We start from the raw sequence: 21447 nt of genomic DNA, 5'->3' as shown, positions 1-21447 counted from the left end.
TGTTGCCAAGGTGCAAATGGTGAAACTCAATGTGTTATTTATTTTGTTCGCTCAAATTGATTTCCTAGCTGTGTGTCAGAACCTCAATCTGCAGCAGGGCCGACGCCCACATCATGTTTTCATTTATGCCTTTTTGTGAGTGGGGGTAGCCATTACAATTTTGTATCATTCTGGAAATCGGATAGCAATTTTCTATTTCCACTGAAGCCATGTTTCCATCATTCATTTTAATGTAGATGGCACATGTGTTTTATACATATACTAAGAGCTAAATGCATTTTTGTAATTTGTTGAATAAAAAATATTTCTTGATCAGTAGAATTCTAAATAATATAATAATGTAATTTGTCATTTGGGATTTAAAGGATGTCATGAAGCTTTCACCTCACAAATGGTGGGATTGTCTTTGACAACAAAATATGTTCCACCCTCCTGCTTCCACCTTCTACAACTCACTGCACGGGGATGTCTGCAGGTGTGCTTGTCGTGCTTTTTTTGGCCCATTTAAATTGGGTTTCCCTTCTGAAGTGTTTCCAGAAAGACGACAGGAATATGTATCAAAAAAGGCTCCAGATCAATTCAAAAGCTCTGTGTTTCTCTTGACGGCTGTTACTGAGCGAGCATGGGCAGGGCATGGCTGCCATCCCAGAGTCATGGTGGGGAGCTGGAGTCTGGAGAACCAGTATGTCTTCCTCTCCTCTCTCAGAGAGCTCTGTTTGTCACTTGCTATCACCGTCTGTCACGCCACAGAGGGCCGTGGCCACACACTCTTCTCACATGCATCTTTCCATCCTGACCGCGATGGTATAGCGTTCCCTAACATACTCAGCACCTTAAAAGGGAAACATGTCATCCTTCTCTTCTCACACGGTGCTAAAAAGGCCCCACTCCCCTCGCGGGAGCTCTACTCATCCTACCGGTCGAAATCTGAACCGTCGCCTTCATTCATCTGCCTATCTATCCGTCTTCCTGTCTTTACGCCTTGGCATTTCTCTCCTATCTTGGTCACTGAGGATCTCTCAATAGCTTTTGTTAGAAATCAATATGTTGTGTCCCTCTCTGTTAAGAATATAAATAATGAATATTTGTGGTTTTAATATGGAATGGTCTAAAATGCAGGACATCGTGCACTCGGTATGCACTCATTAATGCAGTGAGTGGGATCCCTCCCACTAATGCAAATATGTTTGTAATGTATGCAGCCTGTTTGGATTTTGCTTTCCCGAGCAGTTCTCTTCCAAATGTTCCTTAGATTGCTTTTTTCCCTCCGCATTCAACCCCCACGCGAGGAGTATTGATCGTGCCAGTGCACTAATTATCCTGTTTGGCCTTGGATGTTTCTGTGAACCGCAGTCAGTCTTTGATCGACATGTCTGGATGTCTTGCATTCCCGTTAAAAGAAAGAAAGAAGCTCTTTTGATTACAGACTGAAAAGTATGTTGGGTTTCTGACTCCTGCACTTTGTAAAACACGTGTGACACCTTCTTAAATGACCAATATGTCTATCTGCAGTCACTTCCTGTGCCATACAATGAGCTCTTAACTTGGCTGATCAGCACCTAATGTGTGGGTGTGTATGTATGAGGGCAGTATTAATATTCACATATGCATGGATGCATATGTGAATATTCTGTATGTATGTATGTATGTATGTGTGTGTGTGTGTGTGTGTGTGTGTGTGTGTGTGCACGCGCCTGTGGGCAAAAGTACAGGTCGGTACATCCTGCTCTGCCACCATCTGTGCTCAGGCAGGCAACAGGCCACCTAATACACACTCATCCTCTCCCTACAGCCGCATAGCTCTGTTTTTGTTTATTCTTTGTTCCTTTATAATATGAAGATGTCTTCAATTCTAAATAACAAATATGTGCCACTCGCATGCCAACATGACGTTAATGACATTGTGTTTAACTGTACAGTTTACTACTATTGATGAGAGCTACTATGTGTCCAACCTTTTTTCATCAGGCAGGTGACAATTCATAGAAAAATAAATAAAACGATAACAAAAATGTTGTTGACTTGGAGAATACCTAAGGTCGACAATATAGGATAAAAAAAACTACTACACAATGTAATCTTCACTTACATTCAGAGACCCTTATCAGGTTAATTGTATCTGATCGCTAAATATTTTTTAGTGCAAGTGAAGAAAACAGCATGTGGGAGTTGTGTTATTCTATTTATACAGAAACAGCATCACAACGATTTAACTTCAATAGCTCATTCCCATTTTCTGAGGGGATATTTGGACATCAATATTTTTTCTCATTCAATATATGTCCTGAATTGACAGTAAACGTTTAATATTAAAAGTATAATTATCATGAAATCAGTGGAAATATGTCCACCAGCACACAGGGGAATCCATGACCTTAACTTGAATTATACATGTTGCACTACATTATGATTCCAGATACATCCTCACACTGAATGCATTTCCATGATTTAGAATTTCAGTTCCTTCTATAATTGTCAGGAATAATGGTGCTAGATTGGGAATCAATAAGGAGCCCGAGATACTGACCTTTTGTGCGCTCAAAGGAGCCCCAGCCAATGACATTTTCAGCTCAAAGGTCCCCATGGGTAAGCACTCATCAGGCGGTGTGTAAATGACACTCTTGGCGATCCCTGTGTTTCTAAACGGTGCTCAGCCTGGCAGAACATATAGATGCATCGGAGGAGTTTGCCTTGACTGTACATAGAAGTATGTAGCCAGATATTAATCCAAACAGGTTGGAGACAGGTTACGGAAAGATGCAGACATAAATAATTTAGTTTTTTCGGTAAATTATGCAGATCTGCTTTATATGCCCTAATGAGCAGACACATCTGTCTGCCTGGGGCATTTTGTGACCCTTGTAGCCTCTCTCCAACCAAGTCCATTGGAGTCCTCGGTTTCGCACCGCTTCCTGTCCTCACCTGCAGGCGCCCTCCTTCTCTCCCAGGGAGTACGACTAAGTCATGCTCAGAATAAGAGGATGCACACCCCACAGTGTCAATACCATCTGCCAGCTCCCCTTGGGGCACCAGCCAGGTGCTGGGCACGCTTTCGCTAGCGATGCCACAACAGCACTGCCTGCTGCGATCAGCCTCGCTGAGCCAACTGTTGATCACCCTGTCCTTTCATTCCCGCCCAGAGACTCATTATAACCCAATGACACGCTGTGCTTAATATAGATTCACAGTAATCTAAAGATGAATTCAAAGTATGTTCACATTTTTGATGAATGTGGATAATTTCATGAAGCCAAATTGAGCTTTTGTCTCTTGTTGCTTAGCTCCTCCCCCTGTGTTTGCTTCAGGGCTCCCGGGTTGTTTCCCTCGAGATGCAGCTTGTGTTGAACCACAGCTTTCCCGTTCTGGAACTATGCAGTGCGACCATGTTTACTGGAGCTGCTGCTCTGATGTCGGAGTACGACTCCAGAACCGCTGGTAACATGGAGATTAAAGTCAAACCTGTACAGGGATAACATTTAGAAAATAAACTGTTGATAAACAGGAATGTTTCCACAGTTTTGAATGTGAAGTCTTGTAATCCTTCCAGCAGTGTCAAGTGTTTCTGTATGTTTGACAATACAATGTATCAATACTTTTGATAAATTGAAGTTTACCACATACTTCTTACTCCTACGATAAATATGGATATCATCTTAAAAAGACGAGTTACTGAGCCACAGCGGCTTTAAGCACTGCTATTCTTCTGTATTGATACTTTTGACGCTCAATTTATCCCAATTTTCAGTTGATGCTTTTTTGTTAGAAACCCAATCTATCTTTGTGCAACAATTCAAATGATTTCTTCTGAAAGGTTATTCCTCATTGTTCACCATGAACACATGACAGCTCATTACATGCGTCTTTTAAATGGCAACCTTACTATCACCTAAAAGAAACAGCTCATATTCAAGTCTACTTTGTCTAAAATCTGTTTCAAATGGAAAAGATTCCAGTTAGCCGTGGGGCCACAGGTCTCAATTCTCAGCTCAGTTACTAAAACAAATGTGCGCCACTTGCCTGAAGAGGGTACTAAACATACTTTATTGCTCTTTAATAATTGCTTTTCAACATTTTTATCTTAATGCCACCCCTTTAATGGGATCTGAGAAAATACCATTTACTAGCTCTAAGGATCAGAGTGAAGATCTCCAACGAGATGTGTTTTGCCACCTACGTGTCCCGGTCTGTCTCTCCCCTGCTGTTTGGCTCCTTTATGAGGTCTGATTCATGGGCGGGCTGGAGCCATATGATATTAATAGATCTCTCTTCAGCGGGATAGCACTCTTGTACGTTATGCTCGTAGGTATTATGCTCTCGGACAATGATTCTCATAAAAGGCCTTCCCCCAGACTCTCACTTCAATTCTATCGTGCAACTGACTACAGATCTTTGCTTTCAGGCTGAGTTCCTTTATACTCTGCTCGAAAATCAAGAGTTGCCACCTAAACTTGCCGTTGTGTTCAAGGTCACAATGTAAAGATGCATAGAGGGGAATTTAATGCATAATGTATGCAATATAACATTCATTACTAATTAGCACTAACAGGAAAGGATGCCCCCAGATTTCCCCTGATTTGAGTCTCATTTGCATAAATATAATGGGGCACAAGAGAGTGTAAAGCCCAACGTCTGTCCTCCCCTACGGGAGGAGGAGAGGTGTTACTAGGATATGGGTGCACAAGTGATAATTGTTAGAGATCTGTTATTCTGACGCCCAGACCATAAACTAGACGATGTGCAGTGAACAAAGAGACGAGGCGAGCAAACACATTCAGAATGAATAGCATGAACCCGAAAGTGACGCAATGAAAAAAGGTGATTCTTTTACTCAGTTTGATTTTGAAAACTGTGGAGATAATTAGTTTGTGTCCAGGGCACCAGTACAATTAGCTCCTCCTTTTAGTTTGACAGATGGATATTTTCCAGTACATTTAATGGGGAGACCTTAAATAAATGCTTGTTTTAGACAAATGCAATAATTATTCAAGATTGTTGGCAATTCAGATGAGAGCAGATTGAGATCAAACACCAGCGATTCTTTCTGAATAAATGTAAAAGGCTTTGATGGAAGACTCCTTTTAACGTTTGTTATCTATAACTGTGAATCATAAAAAGAGGGTTGAATAATAGGGATGATTTGGGGGTGGGGGTTGCAGTTTGAGGGAAGAGTGATGCATTATTCACAGAGGTGGGGGCCTTAAGTGCCAAATTAATTTGTTTTTTCTTTCCAGTTGGATGGCAGAATAAATGGGCGCTGTCAGTCGTGCAGTAAAGTGCCATGCTTTCATTTAGACAAGTGTTATTGCTGCACTGGAGCAATACGGTTTTAGCGAAGCAGGCCAGCCTGGTGGGTGGAAGCTGTGTAATTATCTCTCGTTCCTATGATGGCAATGATTGCTAAAACAGCCGAGTGGTCCCAGAGCACAGCAGGTGTGACTGTCAGGCTGCAGGTTGGTGGGCCTGTTGACGGACGTGAGAGCACATGAGCAGTTGGGTTGATTGTGACTGAACATATCAGTGCCAAGATTAGTTTGTGGTACATCTGTAATGACAATAGCACAACGAGCACACTGGTGGTTACTTGTACAAATACAGTAGCTTTAGTTTGAATCATTGGATCGTCATTGAACATCTTCAAGGGGATCAAACACTATCGGAACCCTTTCAGCCTGAGGCCGTGCCTGTGTTACCTTCTCTTTTGCCATCAAGGAAAGCATTAACGGTGTTTCTTTCAGCTCTGGATAATGATGTTGAAAATAGATTGCTGTTGACAGATATGGTGTGGCACTGATTAAAGCAGACAAAGCAGATGTTTTTTTTTTTCTCTTTTTCCATAATTTCTTCTAAGCAACTCTGACAACGTGCAAATGCAGAAACACAGACATCTGCTGCGTTTCAAAGAACCAGCAGAACGGAAAATGAATACTAATGTCGCTGGACCATATTTATCAGTCTGACATTCAAAAGAGCTAAAAGCTCTGCTTTGAAACATGCAGGACTTTCAGTGGTGTGAGTCAGATAGTGGCTGTGACAGATGTTTGCCAAGAGATATGATTTCTATTGATGCTCACACGCTTGGACTGAAACATTTCCTTTGCTGGTTTAACTTTTCATTTTGAATGCCTGTGTCAATTTCTGCAGTGGCTCAGCTACTATGAACAGACGGAAGCAAATAACAACTAGAAATGTAATCATAACTAGCAGGCATAACATTTACTGCATACAGTAAACAAATACACAACAAATGTACTGTACAATACACACACCATGCACAAAATACAGGACCTGTTCAGTTAATAAGTCTCTGCAGTGAAAATACTCACCAAGGCAATAAAAAAACAATGTTTTTCTGACATCAGCCTGACAGAGAGTTGGGGGAAGATCTGTTCCTGCTCATCCAGTTGTGTGGTGAAGACACTTTTTGAGATGATCAACACTTACTCGGCTGACTAATGAGGTGGATTCAGAAGGGGCAGAGGGGTGGGTTGAACGTCTTTGTTAGACAGGCCTGCAGCCTCTTTTTTTGCAGCCTTGCTCCCAGGGGAGGCCTCACAGACTGCCTAATTGAATCAAGTACACATAGTGCCTCCCCCTTCGTAGCTCAGCCCCTCCCCGTATGAGGGGAGCGAGGAGGAGAACTCTGGCTTTGATGCTTTTGTTCTCCTCCACCTCATGGACAGCGCCAGGGGGCTTCGCTGCTACGAGTTGCCCGCTGCTAGATGGAGAGGCTCATCATCACTGCTGCACTGTTGACAGTTGCTATCTCTGCAGATGTTGTCACTACACTCCTCTGCTGAGGCAGATGATTGGTCTGTTAGACTCTGCAACACCATAAATTACTTGAATAGAGGGAGCTAGCCCAACCAGAAAGATCGAAAGGTGCAATGGTCCATTTAATCTGTATTTGCTAGAACACAGAGTAACACCCCCACAAAATAATTCATGTCTCAGTGGGCCGGTGGCCGAGACGAGCAGAACAAACAAATGTGAAGAAGACGAGGACTGTCTGTCTACGCATAGCTTAGTGCCTCGTATTTCCTCAGTGGCCGTCTCTCTTCTTCCCCAAACACGCCCTGACGCAAACTAAATGTCCTTGGTGCTCATCGCAGCTCAGCACCATCATTTCAGAGGAGCAGATTGGAGTTGTGCTTGGAGGAAAAGTCTGCTTATTAGATGGCCTCCAGATGCGAGGTTAATGAAGGATCTGTTTGTGAGCCAACATTCAAATTAGGAGATGCAGAGCAGCGAGTCCGGCTGGAGTCTGTCTCTGAGACGTATGCAGCCTCATCCTGATGGCCGAGCTCATTTCTATAAATGTCATTTTGTATTTCTTTTTTTTTTCTTACAGAAATGTTCTCTTGTGATCTAGTTTGCAAACCTTGATCTGGCTTCCTTTAAATGGTTTCTAATACAGTGCATGATAATTGGATGTTCTATGTTGTTTGAATGTTTGTGTCGTACTGAGGCCAATCTAGGTAGAAGTGTTGTACCAGCTAAACACAATTCCCTTTGTATTGTTCCTCTAAATTTGGACCATCCTTCAAAACTAAGGTATTTCTTCAATCAAAATAAGCCAATTTGTAAAACTGAATTGGCTATGAGTAAGGTTCCTAAGTATTTTTTACAAGACTCCTCTCCCGCCAGTAACTCGATCATAAAGTCGTTCCCGGAAAGCAGTATTGCAGTGAACTTGGGTCGGATATGTCTAAGAGGCTAAAATGTGATTGTGGGGAACAGCTGGATTAGTCCAGCCAGTATGTATCTGCTCTTAATGATATTAGATGGGAGTCTGGAGAATACCTTCCAGCACACAGCTCTCATTTTGATGAACCACAGGAACGAGTTTCAGTCACATATGATACAGGCTCTGTCATTTTAAGTGTATCAAGGTTGCATAAACACTGCAACTCATATTGTTATTTCTTAATCACACTTTAATTTCATTAATGTCAGCATTAATGTCTCTGACCCCAGGGGTAGTAGTGCATTGCGTATGTGGTGGTATTAAACATCCAGAATCTCTATTGCTCCATGCAACGGAGTCATTCCTCCTGCTTGATGCACATCAAGAGGAGGAGTCCTTCTCTCATATTGTCCCTCCCAGGCAAGAGTGCCACGCCCAGTCCAGCTCCCTGTAAATCCTGCTGCTAGAGTATCAATGCTATATGTTGACTATAAAGTTACAGCACCTCTGCTTATTGCATGCAACATAACACTATGATCAGGTTAAGTTATATTAAAACAGGTAGATGAATGGTATTGATGATTTCACTCGCATGCATTATCTGTACTCGTGTTGGCTTCATAATTTTAAAGTTATGTATTTTGAACTACACATTGATTGTAAATCTACATGGGCTTTCAAAGGTCTTCTGACGGAGACTGATCAATATCCACTCTGAGTACACATTTCAGATTCATCAGGCCTCCTTATATGCTATTGATTTTGTGCAACTGCTGCCCTGAAAAGAATCTGATTACTTGTTCTCCCATCAGTCAGAACAAACAGAAGCTCGGTAGCAGCAGTCAGGTAGATCTGCTGTGCATTTATACTTCCACTTTGTCTTTTTGTGTCGTGTGACTGAAAGGTGCAGATGTGAATATAAAGAAAGGGAGGAACATGACGAAGAGCATTTTTATACATATTTCCCTTTTTGTATGTGCTTTTCGTCCATTTTGGGGTTTCTCTGCTTTAATCATCTCTCGCTCCATCTACTGCTGGCTAAAATAAAATAAACCCTGCCCATGATATCATTCAGAATTGCCATGCATTTGTTTGTCAAACTGGTTTTGAAACATTATCACCACTTTACATTATTTCAATAATAAAACTACGCATGTGTGAAATCCTTTTATGTATTTTTTTTATTGGCAGGGCTGTGGTACTCCCTACAGGCAGGACCCCCGGTTCAGCTGCAGCATTATGTATGCAGGCCTACTCCAGCAGAGCTGCAGTGTACAGTAATTTCCGAGCCTCCTGCCGCCGGCCACTGTTGAGGTTTGAGAGTATTGCAGACAGAGGAATGGGAACTGTGGAACTGTGCCCTGAATAGTAATAGCTTTACAGACGCCTTCCACACAAGGAGGCTTTGCAGTTCAGACACAGCAGACTGAGCGGAGTCTCTCAGCACTTATCACTCACAGAGGTTAGTGTCGGTCCATCAGCTGATGAGAGATGAAATGGGGCCACAGTGACATCTGGTGGCTGTGTTTGGTCACTGTGCGATGTGTTGTGGATTGTGCTCATCTGGTTTTGTCTTGACTACTTTGGCCATTACAAACACATTGTCCAGTGAGAATCTACCTACGTTCTTGAAAACAGTCAGAACAGACATTAAGTAATTTAATTTGGGTTGACGCTGGCTATTTTAGCTGCTTCAGCTGAACTCCTAAAAGCTTTAGAATATATATTCTTCTAAATTATGACTTCAACCACAACTACATGGCTTCTCTTTTCTTCATAAATGCCTTTCTTCCATGTTGTTGTGATTTCCCGTCTTTCTGTGTTGTGCCAGAAGTTGAAGACTTTCTCTAGATAATGTATAATCAACAAGGCTAAAGGGCATTTAGCAATATCTAGTATGTGCAAGTCTTGGATTGAAATGGAGGCAAAACCGAAGTGATACAAGGTGGCCTTGAAAAGACAAAAGCAGGAGGAAAAGCTATAGAGCAAACCAGGCATGTGTGGGAGGGGGGGCGGTGTGCATTAACGTGGGCGGTTCAGTCTGAGTCTAAATACAAGAGCTGAGAGTTTTAGAGACCTTGAACATTTAGGGTCATCAAAAGCCAAGGTTCTGGTGGCTGTTATTTGGAAGAGACCCAAGCACGTGTTTATTATTACCGACATTTGAATCGGTGTGTGTGTGTTATGTATATTGTGACATCAAAATACCAAAAAGAGACATTTATGTGAATTTCCACTTTGACTACCTCGCAGTTATTTACTGGGAACCATCTCTGTATATAAAGCACTCCATGATTCTACATTAAGCAGACAGGAGAGTCATTAAAACGTCTCTAACAACGCTTATTTACTGCTAATTCCTCAGTTGTTTACCTTCTTCTCCTGCTGTTCTCTGATAAGGGCTGAGTGGGGGTGCATAGAGCTCCTTGGCTCCGGTCTAGTCTGCAGGTTGGGCTGGCTCCTCTGTTTGAAGTCCCATGCAGGGACCTGTATCTGTACCCGGCAGCTGGAGCAGACCGTAAAAAATTTAAAGCTATTCTGCTATTCCCACCTCAGCCAAAATGTGGAAAACTCGCAATCGCCTCAGATCTGAACACAGAAGTGCTGCTGCGGTTGCTTCACAATGAAGCTGTTCCAGCAATGTCAGCTATTGTCTGCCTTATTATCAGCTCAGCTCCAGCTAATGGCCTATCATCTGTCCATCTAAACAGGGCTGGCCATTATGAAACCCTGGTCATTAAAGATCAGAGCATTGTCCTGCACAAAAAAAGAGGTTGAGGGTTAACTTCTCTATTGCGCGTTCTTATCTGATTTTAGAAATGTAAATGAATGCTCAGTGTCCCGTCAGCCCCAAGTGCCTTCATGCTTGTCTCGGTCGATGTGAAGCTAGTGTAAGTCTTTAACCCTCTGATGGACCCCTGGCTAAGGCCATTAGTTCCTTTCTGCACATGACAAATGGTATTTTCCAAGGTTGCATAAAAGGTATGACTGATGAATGCATACCAACCAGCACTCTAAATAGACATCTTCTCCACAGTAATGTACACACTGGAATGGGAGAAATTGGTGTGGTCATCATTTGGGTCCATTGAACCTTTTTTATGGCAATTGCTCTCCTGACCTGTTCTCCCATACCGGTATAATCTAGATGCAGGCCATTTGCTTTCTCTAAACTTCATAATCACATCAGTCTGACCTTAGACCTGGGTTTTCGGGAAGGGGTGTGTGGCTGGGTGTTGACACCATTACATCTCATGTGAATTCTATCCAACTGACAGTCCTGACAAAATAGGAAGGATGTATTACACAACAGGCGCTGTCTCATCAATCTTCATGCCCTTTTCACAGCCTCAGACACGATGTTGCATGCATTTAATTTAAAGCTAAGATATTGAATTGATTTGGAGTTGTTTGTGTTTACCGGACAATCGTTGTTATAGCTACAGCAAGACTTTCAACTAGAAGCCCCACTTTACCGTTGAATATTTTGTACAAAACCTACTGAAATGTGTGTATAGTTTGTGTTTACTACTTCTATGCTAAGTTTCATGAATATCTCTGCATCTTTCCCTCTTTGGGTCCCTTTTGGGTACAAGCAACATTAGCATTTTGATGTTTCTCTGAACTACTCAACAGCAAGCTGGCTTCGGTAAATGTCAACTGGTGTGTTAGTCATGTGTTAGGCTTTTTGGAAAGGTCATGTTGAGCCGGCGGGGAAAAGCAGTCACTGATACTAGCTGTGCTGTGGCTGACTGTGCCATGGACGCCGCCCTGCTGTTGGCAAGGCGTTGGGGGCGGTTGAGATTGCTTCATTGTCCCCAGAGGCTCAGTCATCCTGCTTATACATGTTTGATTAGGATCAGGGAATTTACAGGAAACACACATAATGTACACTACAGTACACATTAGAAATGCAATGGCCTCTATAAATTATAGACTTTTAGTTTAGTTTTAGGGAATGTGACTAATTTACTGTAGTATTTCCATTTTACACACATGGTAAAATAATTACAAAGTTGTTCCCAAACGTTTGGATTTGTGACTGTGTATGTCCCTTGTTGAGTTTCAGATGTCTATTGTAAGCCATTTTTAGCAGAGATTTCCCCTCAAAACTTCCCAAAAAAGGTAAAATTATCCCATATTTCACAAAAAGCAAAGATAGAAAAAGTCTTCAAATTGTATCCACATTTTTGCAGCTTCTTCCCACTCTGGTTAATCATCTCACCACCCATCAGATTTTGTTTTGTTATTTTGGGAAGTACAAGACTAAACCACCTAACCGTATATAAATATTTAAATGTCACTTACACATTTGATACATATTACCAATTAGTGTGATCTAGTAAAGAAGTTTAAACAATTTAGCAATGCTTGATACTGTCAACAATTTGAGGTATAAACATGTGGTGATATTGTATCTTTATTTTCACCACCTCACTGTTATTACTGAGCTGTTTGCATTCACCCATACTGTATTAAGCTCAGGGCTCAGCCCGCTTGTTTATGGAGCTCTGTGGTTTCGTGACCATAACCGTAATTGACGGATGTTGATTTACTGATAATCCTTGGCTTTGGTCTCACTGTGGACCCCATAAGGAGAGGCCTTGGCTGCCAGCCTCACACGTCCTTGAGTCAGAGCAGCATGTTGCCCTTGACATACACCCCTCTCTCCATCCTGCCGCTCACTCTGGCGCTATCTCTCTCGAGTGCAATATTTTAAAAACCTTTCTACCGACATAAAGTCTGACGGCAGATGTGATTTTATTTTGCTGACAGGGCAATGATATGATTACATGCGGAGCAAAATGTAATTTTCTCAGGGGAGCCCAGTAATATAATTCGGGTGATACATTTTGTCACCATTGGTTGAAATTAATTACATTTATACAGTTACAATTAATTACATTATTGCATGCAGAGCATAAATGCTGGTAAATTATGATCAATTTGACAGAATTTGAATGGGAATTTTCTCAGATATAATTTAGTGCTAAAATGAATGAGGACCTTTTATTGTTTGGTGTGTAAATTGTATTACAGAATTATGCAATAATGTTATATGGCCAAAGTCTCTACTGGATATCAATATTAATGAGGCTTTTAGACATTTTCCCAGCACATCCTGTGTTCATTTATAATCACATCTCCATCTCCAACCACACACAGAATGTAGCAATATGAATAATCTAGAATACCTGTGAGCGGTGAGAAATGACTTTACTAGGCAACTTTTGCTTCTCTCTTTTTAATCCCATGATTTCTTGATGACGGTCTCCACTGTTGCAGCACACACTTAAAAGAGGAACCACCTCAGTGCTGTGTAAACCACTACAGCCTCATTTCCGTTTTTTTGTTGTTCTCCTTTCTGCTTCAGTTCTCCAACACCTCCTAACCTCAGTGTCTTTTAGCACTCTACATGTATTTCCACTTTGGCTTGTCATGTGTGGATGGCATCATGGGACGGTTGAGGAGGGGATGGTGCTTTTTATAGGACGGCAGGACGGGGAGGATGCTGAGGTCAAATGCTAGAAACGAGTGAAGTTTGGGTCCGATGAAGTATTGAAAGGAAAAAAATAAAAGGTGGTGGACAGGAAAGGTGGAATATGTGGAGGTATAGAAAGCTCCTGGGAGCCGCCTTGCTCTGGCAGGCTAATTGAAGCTCTGTGTGGCAGCCGGCTCTGAGCTGTCACTCCAATGAAGAGCCCATTTGCTGCATTTTTCAGGCTGTGTGCTGAATTCTGATGATGTTACCAAAGACCCAGACCACCGACTGACACTGTCTCACTGAGACCCCCACCGCCCCACCCCGCATATCCTGCATGGGGACCCCACCCCCACACCCCCACAGATGATGCGTGACAAGGTCGCAGGCATTCTGAACACGAGCAGCGGCTGCAGAACACAACATGTGGATGTGAATTATTTTGTAAATTTGTCAGGCAATCTCATCCATGTTAATGTGATATTAGACTCTGCGGGAAGTGTTTTCACTTGTACAGTCCAGGTTTTCCCATGTTGGATTAGAAGAGATTATGTCTTCTAGCACAGCACATAGCTGCAAGCATCCAGTGAATTATTTATCGTGAATTAAAGCATTCAGTTGTGAAAATATTTATCTAAAAACTGAACATAGTGAGCTATTTATATGCAAAGCTGTAACTGAGATATTTATGCGCATGGTTCTCAGTATTTAATTAAACTGAATTGAATTACCTGCTAATTTTGGGTTTAGCTACGACACAATTGGTAGTCCTTGTTTGTTTAATGTGTTGGTAGGATGAGGCTTAAGTTCACTGTATTCAGCAGAATATTTTTTGCATGGTTTCCAGGTGATGCTGATCAAGTATATACGGAGATTGTAACGTGAGTGCCGGCACAGTATTTTATATAATTGATGAACTTCCCTTCCTCCCCCCTCTTTTATCATTTAGTCTCAATCGGATTTGGTGCCATCATTGAATGACGATCTCAGCCAAGTGAGCTCCCGAGCAAGAGTGTTATTGATCCATGTTATTGAAGGTTCTACATTTGCATGTAAGCATGTTTACATAAACACTTATTCCACTTTCTCTGGAAAGTTTTTGGAGGATTTGGAGATCCATTTTTTTTCTTTACACATTTTGTTAATTTACATTGTTTGTTTTTCTTTCCACCCTAATTTCATTGCATTTTGTATTTTTAATCATTTTTACAAGTTTTATTATCAGACTCTGCCTGTGCTTCACAGCAAGTCACTCAGAAATCAATATTCAGTCCTCATCAATCTGCATATCCAGACTAAGACATAATTCATGGTATTTACTGAGCAGAAACCCCCCTTTGATTGCATTGATTGTTACACACATGCCTACAGGTATAAAGATATGGTTTGGTTGAAAGTAACAATACGATAGTGCAGAAATGCTCCGTTACAAGTAAAAGTCCTTCATTCAGAATTTGATTTTAGTCAAAGGTTTTAGCATCAAAATATACTGGGAATATAAAGTAATTAATTGTGCAGATTGTATATTAGTGCAGTAATTGTGTAAATGTACAGTAGTGAGTTACTGTCCACGACTGCAAAAGAAGAAATGCTAAATGTAAACAGATTGCTTTCCATTGTTTTGCTTTGAGCTCTGTTGAATATGAAACATGGCACGAGAGCATGGAGCAGCAATCCCTCTTGTCGGCTTGAGATTTGCTAAGGCTTGTGTTGTGGTTACAGGTTCATTGTTCTGACTTGATGACAGAGCTTCAACTTTTACACCCACCATCAGGTGCTCGTTCGCTCTTCTGATAAGAACGCTGTTGGATTTCTGTTGGATGAAGGCCTCGAAAAAGACAATATCCGCTGGCAACCGTGCGGCTATAAAGGTAGTCTCTGATAGTGCGGAGGTATTTGTGTTGGAGGGAGAGCCTGGAGGAAAATAATAGATAATGACTCTATCTCAATTCTTTCAATGGGTGCTACCTAGCAACCATGATCATTACGTGTACATTGTATATGCAAGCCTCATACTTGAAGGTCTTTAGGGCTACTGACTGAGAGCTCTTTTGTAATAGAGTGGGTACTGTATGCATAGTGATGTAACAGCCTTTATATTCAAGAGATGAAGAGGTAGAACAGGTCACACAAAAAGCACGGTGAGTGTTGAGAGGTCCGCCAGTAGCCCCAATGTTTTTGGGATAAAAGCTTTTCTGTAAAAACACAACTTGTAGATTTAATGTTGCCGATGCACGTTAGTCCTCCCAAATTGTTATGGAAGACTATTCAGCATTATGCTTAGACAACTAACAGCCAACATTGGATTGCGGTTTCTGTTGTGCATTTGATCCTTGCATGCTCCAGATCAATCAAGTTAAAACTCAATATATAGGAAAATGTAATGCTTAGAATGTTGATAACCCCACCCCGTTCCTTGGCTACAAACAGATTTGAAAAAGTTGGTGTTAATTGTACTTATGCTTGGGTTCAATTAGACCCCACAAGGTCGCACCCCCTATTAGAGCCCTTAACAAACTGTTACAAAACATAAATAACATAAGTCCTGACTAATTTTAAAGGGATATCACTGTGTAAAGTATACTGTCAACGCCGATCACAGATATAGAGCATATGGTAATTTTTTAACAGCTGGGGTCTCCGGGAGCAGAACAAAATCAATGCTATAATTTTCTGAAGCACACTTCTCATCTTCTGAAGGTTGGATACGACCTCCCATCCCATGATGCCCTGGCAAAGATCCTACCAAATGGCCGCTATCTTTGCAAGGGAGCGAAGACGGAGCTGCACGGAGACCAGGAGAATCCAGCTGAGAGGCCCGAGGCGACACAGGCCAATAAACCTGACATAAACCACACTTATCAAGTACATCAGTCACATAAACGGTAAGAACGACAACTACATGCAAGAAGCAGGGATTTATCGTTATGATCATGGTATGAATAATATTTTCTGTAAGGTGAAAACAAAGAATTTCCTGCATTAATTTCACTAATGACTTGCTTGTAATACATGTGTTCATGCTTTAGACCCCCTCTTCATGACTTTGAGGATGATCCCAACATGGCAGAGATCACAGACCTCCAAACTAAGGTGATTGGACATGATCAATACTTAAACTCTTGAATCAATGACTGAAGCAACCCCCATTGTCACGTTTAGTTAGTGAACAGTGACATGGAAAGCAGACACGCACATTGGGAGTTAAAATGGCAGATGGTCAAATAGATTGTGTGAGCTTTGTGGCTGTAAGTTTTTCTTTATAATGTAATTTAATTCATTTACATTAGCTGCTTAGATTTGTGGATTGGCTGAACTTTTGCATGTTCGTCCATGTAGATTTTATGTAGATTTTGATTTTATTATTGAAAGCAGAGATCTGGGTATTAATTTAAGTTTCATAGTTTCAGTGCATATACATTTATTGTGTATTACTACTAAAAATGTAGATATATAATGATAATGATCCTGGAATGGAAAAACCTAATTACATATCACATCACAATTAATTCCAGCTGCCTTCGGTCTGTGACGGGTTGTATGACAGCAAGGCCAGTTTAATTTCTTTAAATCCTACAGCGAGGGGAGGAAACATCCAGTATTCACAGGCAGAGACTCTGCTTTTATTTTTGACACATGATGGGACTTTCCAGACTCATCACAGGGAGCCGTCCGTCCCATCAGGCCTGTGGGCCCCCCAGCAGAGACACCATCTCATCTACAGTCATGATTGTCACCTCGCCCCTGCCCTTTCAATTAGATGCTCAATTTCACCCTTGCGTCCCACGGGAGTCACAACCACACCATCCGAGATTGGAATCCCCTAATCGTCGCCCCCTCCTCATACATGCAGCAGGACCCTGCTCTCAGTCTCAGTCTATTCAATGTGGTCGAGGAGTGTGTGACAGGCAGAGAACAATGAACAAGTGGAAGCTGCTACAACGCGCACATGCCTTTCACACGAGCATGCCCTGGTAACAGAGCTCTGCAGGAATATAATTCTGAAGTGGAAGTTGTTGGAGAAAATCATATATATTAGCATATATTTCTTCCATCAGAACTATCCCCCAATCAAATCAGTCGTTTCGGGGTGTCCCTCAAGACCAAGCTTACCGAAAGAACCTGGCACACGATTTACTCCGGTTGGGTCAGGATGATCTTTTCAGAACCCGCTAGTCATTTATGGGAAGTTTATGACGCAGTCATTCTTTGTTCTGTTATTGCCCAAGTCCCAATTCCTAGGAAACATCTGTTACACAACCATATGTTTCTGCTGGATAACTGTAAGGAGTTCAAACTAAGTTATATGATTTTCCTCCAACATAGTCAGTGAGATAGTGTACAAGAAATATATATTTGTTTCATTCAATGTCTGTCTTAGTTTTGCCTTTTACATTTCAGTAAATGGGCTTTGATAGAAGGACAGCCCGTCAATACACAAGTAGGATTCATCCATTCAACCTGCTTAGAGCTCCCATGACAAAGAGTCTTCACAGGATCGGGTGTTATGGTCCCTTTGGACTTGAGGAGCCGGAAACAGGAATTAATTGTAACCAAACCTTAGAGAATCGGTTACAAGAACACCACACGTTATGGCATAATGTTGTCTTTTGGCATCCAGTTGTCCCATTTCTCATGTAATTTGCTTATCCGAACCGAAGAGAAATCAATTATTCATTGAGACGCTGAGACTTTGTGATAAACTGCTCATGCAAAATGTTTTTGGCACGCAGATGTTTTTAAATGATCTTAGTGTACAAAAATGTGTTATTGACTACATCCTGGAGCATTATTTACAAAGATGGGACTGAAGAGACATCTAGTGGTGGTGATCACATAGAACTACTCGCCATAAAATTGGTCCCATCAGATATAATATAAGATACTAAGACAGTGGTGCAGAGTGCAAATATGCACTTGAATAAAGTTTGAATTGCTAATGTAACAGTTGCTTGTATACATGATGTTGGATATGTACATTATATACATGTCCGTTTATAGTATATTCAGTAAATACAGCAGCTTAGATTTATATTTGGTAGTGATATGTACATGTTACAAAAAACAGTATATATTTAAACAATAAAATGTTAGATACAGATTAATTGAATCAGAGTGAGGGTCTGCGGGAAGAAACTGTTCTTGTGTCTGGTTGTTGTCGGGTGCCCTCTAGCGCCTACCAGAGGGGAGAAGTGTTAACAGGTTACCTGCCTGTTTCCTGAATCTGGAGGTGTGCAAGTGCTGAATGGAGGGCATGCTGCTGATGGCCCTTTGTTTGTCCGTTTGATGGCTAATCCGAACCACAGAGTGATGCAACAGATTGGATAACTGCAGTGTAGAAATTGATCAACAGCTACTGTGGCGGGTTGAACTTCCAGAGCTGGCGCAGGAAGTTCATCCTTAGGTGTTTCTGGCTATTTGATTACAAACAACCTTGAGGTATTCAATTGAGTGGGTATTTTTTTGTTGTGGGCTGCACGGTGGTGTAGTGGCTAGCACTGTCGCCTCACAGCAAGAGGGCCGCGGGTTCAATTCCCGGTCGGAGCGGTCCTTCTGTGTGGAGTTTGCATGTTCTCCCCGTGGCAGTGTGGGTTCTCTCCGGGCTCTCCGGCTTCCTCCCACAGTCCAAAGACATGCTGCAGGTTAATTGATCTCTAAATTGCCCATAGGTGTGAATGTGAGAGTGAATGGTTGTATGTCCCTACATGTGCCCTCGATGGACTGGCGGCCTGTCCAGGGTGTCCCCTGCCTTCGCCCTATGTCAGCTGGGATAGGCTTCATGAGGATAAGCGGTATTGAAAATGGATGGATGGAAGGGTATTTTTTTGTCATCTTCTCCCTTCACAGCACACATGAAACTCAAACTGGTACAGTTTAACTATGAGACCTACAGAGGATTCACTTTAAGGAGATTAAGTTAGTCTTTTATTATTATGAATTGCAATACCAAATATCCCACTTGAAGGAACTGGCGTTCTCCCCATTAGGAGATGGAAAACTATCGTTCAGCCATGAGTAAAATGGCTGAAGACATCATCGCACTGAGGACCCGGGTGGTGACGTTGGAGGCAGAGAACAGTCGGCTCCACACTGATCTGTCTCTGCAGCAGGACCACGGCCGAGATCTGCTGGATGACACAGACATCGACGTCATGACCAAGGCTGAGATTGCTGACTTTTTTGGTAAGCTACAGAAGAGCACTATGGTTTAACTACTCAACCACATAGTATCCATTCATCTGCATCCAAAATGTGCCTGAGCCAAAACCACGCAAAAGTAAATGACTTGCATTCTTTTACCAAAAGTTCTGCAGACTCATTAATGTCAGAAATGTTACAGTCCAGCCAGCAGTCCATGTTGTTATGGCTTTAGTGGCATTTCATTGGCAGATGAAGTCGTGATGGGGAAAGGTGGTTCACTGTGTGTTTGCTAATCCTTGCGAGTGTCTATTCCCCAGCAGACTGTGCCGTTTTGTGATAAGACGGCTCATTTAGGCCACGGACCCTGATAAGCTCTGTGGGTAGTACATCCCTTATCTCCTGAAGGACAGTTTGTGACCCTCAGTGAAAGGATGTTCCTGAAGGTCCCGCTGCTGGCATCAAAGCAAAGGGACCAGATTGACTCCCATCCAACAGACACTTTATTACATTTCAAAAGCTTTAATGATGGCTGTTTTGATCATTATTGTTCAAATGTCTAAGCCCAACAACAGTCATAATAAGTCATGGAAACTTTATTTTCATTCTTTACAGATTAAATTCTCAGCTTTGATCAATTTAAATTCCCCTTTCTGATTTCAACAGATGGATGTTGCCAGAAAAACAGCACATTCCTACACTGATTTATGTTCCTGTGTACGATTTTGTATTCCTGTTTTATTTTAAGCCTCTCTGAAATGCAAGCTAGCCAGTGAGACCAGTAAGGCTGCCTCTCAAAGGGACAGGATCCAGCAGCTGCAGAATGACTTGATCAAGGTTAAAAGATAAACACACACACACACACACACGTTACACAAATACAACTTAATGAATTCACGTCAATGTGTACTGAGTGGTTATATAGTGTTCTACTCTATTAACATGTGTTGTGTATTGTGCAGAAGAATGACAGTGAGAAGGAGCTAATGCAACTGCAGAGAGTTCACCAGAGTCACTTGGCAGAGATGGCAACTTTGGTTACAGTAAAACAGCAGGAAAAGGTGAACTACAATGTCCGCTCTGCACTGACTCGTACACCCATCTCGATCACAAACGGGGAATACTTTATCTTTGAAATAGCAGCTTGAAATGTATGTTTGGATTACCTCCTGTGTACTTGCATCCCCTTTGTTCATTGAGAAGATGGAGAAAGCATTAGATGGCAAACTCGGAGAGAATAATAAACAGCGTGTCGTTAAAACGCTGATGGGGAAAAAGCAAAGAGGTAGGTGGATTCAGTGTGGTAAAGGAACAATATGTTTTAAAAAAAACAAAAAAAACATTTGCAGAAGCCAGAACATCTCTTCCGACTGTGTAGGGGAGACTGGCCCCCGAAAGGAAGAGAGAGAGTTGGCCCCGGCAGCAGAAAACAGTCGTCTCAGAGGAGAGCTGGACAGGATCCGGCAGGAGGCTGCTCCACTCGTTATACAGCAGATACCACAGGTACTGCTGCAGTCAAGCCAGTACTCGCAGTGTGATGTACAAATAGTTCTCATTAGATTAAAGAGGATTAACTAGTTCAGCTATGGTTTAGGGAATATATTTGTAAATGTTATTGTACCACCCAAATACAGTCTTGCATTTACTGACATCTCAAATTGTCTTGTTGTGTTCCCCTCAGACAAAAGAATCCCTGCCAGTCGAGGAGAAGCTGAGTTTACTAAATAAACTGGAGATGGCCGAGGCAAGAGTCCGAACGCTGGAGGCTCAGGTGAAAATATAGATAATCTATTTGCTTCATTAACTTAGGAATCACTGATCAGTTTCTCATTTGTGGCAAAGTGAAAGTTAAGTGGGGCTTTTCATTTATTACAGCTGGAGGAGAACTGTAAACTATGGGGCAGACAGAAACAGGAAATGATGACAGAACTGAGTGAGCACAGGCACGGCTTTGTCCGGACATCCACCACAATCCTACATCATGTTCCTTCAGTCAGTTGAGTGCAGTTAGCCTTCTTTTTACATAACACATACTGTGCATAAATATTTATATTTGATCTGCTTCTTACAGAGGTCTGTATCATAATCATTGTATCGGCACAGCAGAAGGAAGCAGCAGAAGTCTGTAAAATGATCTATAAAT

At 41.8% G+C, this 21447-nt stretch overlaps 1 protein-coding gene across 1 annotated transcript; it reads left to right on the top strand.

Moving 5' to 3' along the window:
• Positions 1-622: 622 nt before the first annotated feature.
• ccdc33 (coiled-coil domain containing 33) lies at positions 623-21321 on the top strand. Its single transcript, XM_034534597.1, has 11 exons — positions 623-682; positions 3306-3461; positions 15867-16051; positions 16196-16259; positions 19154-19349; positions 20053-20141; positions 20267-20366; positions 20497-20607; positions 20707-20807; positions 20986-21075; positions 21180-21321. Exons 1-11 carry the CDS (start codon positions 623-625, stop codon positions 21303-21305), a joined length of 1278 nt encoding a protein of 425 aa, XP_034390488.1. The 3' UTR covers positions 21306-21321.
• The last annotated feature ends 126 nt before the right edge of the window (positions 21322-21447 follow it).

The sequence above is a fragment of the Cyclopterus lumpus genome, chromosome 6, assembly GCF_009769545.1.
Source record: "Cyclopterus lumpus isolate fCycLum1 chromosome 6, fCycLum1.pri, whole genome shotgun sequence".
Lineage (NCBI taxonomy): Eukaryota > Metazoa > Chordata > Actinopteri > Perciformes > Cyclopteridae > Cyclopterus > Cyclopterus lumpus.
The sequence above is the reverse complement of the archived record's forward strand: the minus strand, read 5'-3'. Positions and strand labels throughout refer to the sequence as shown.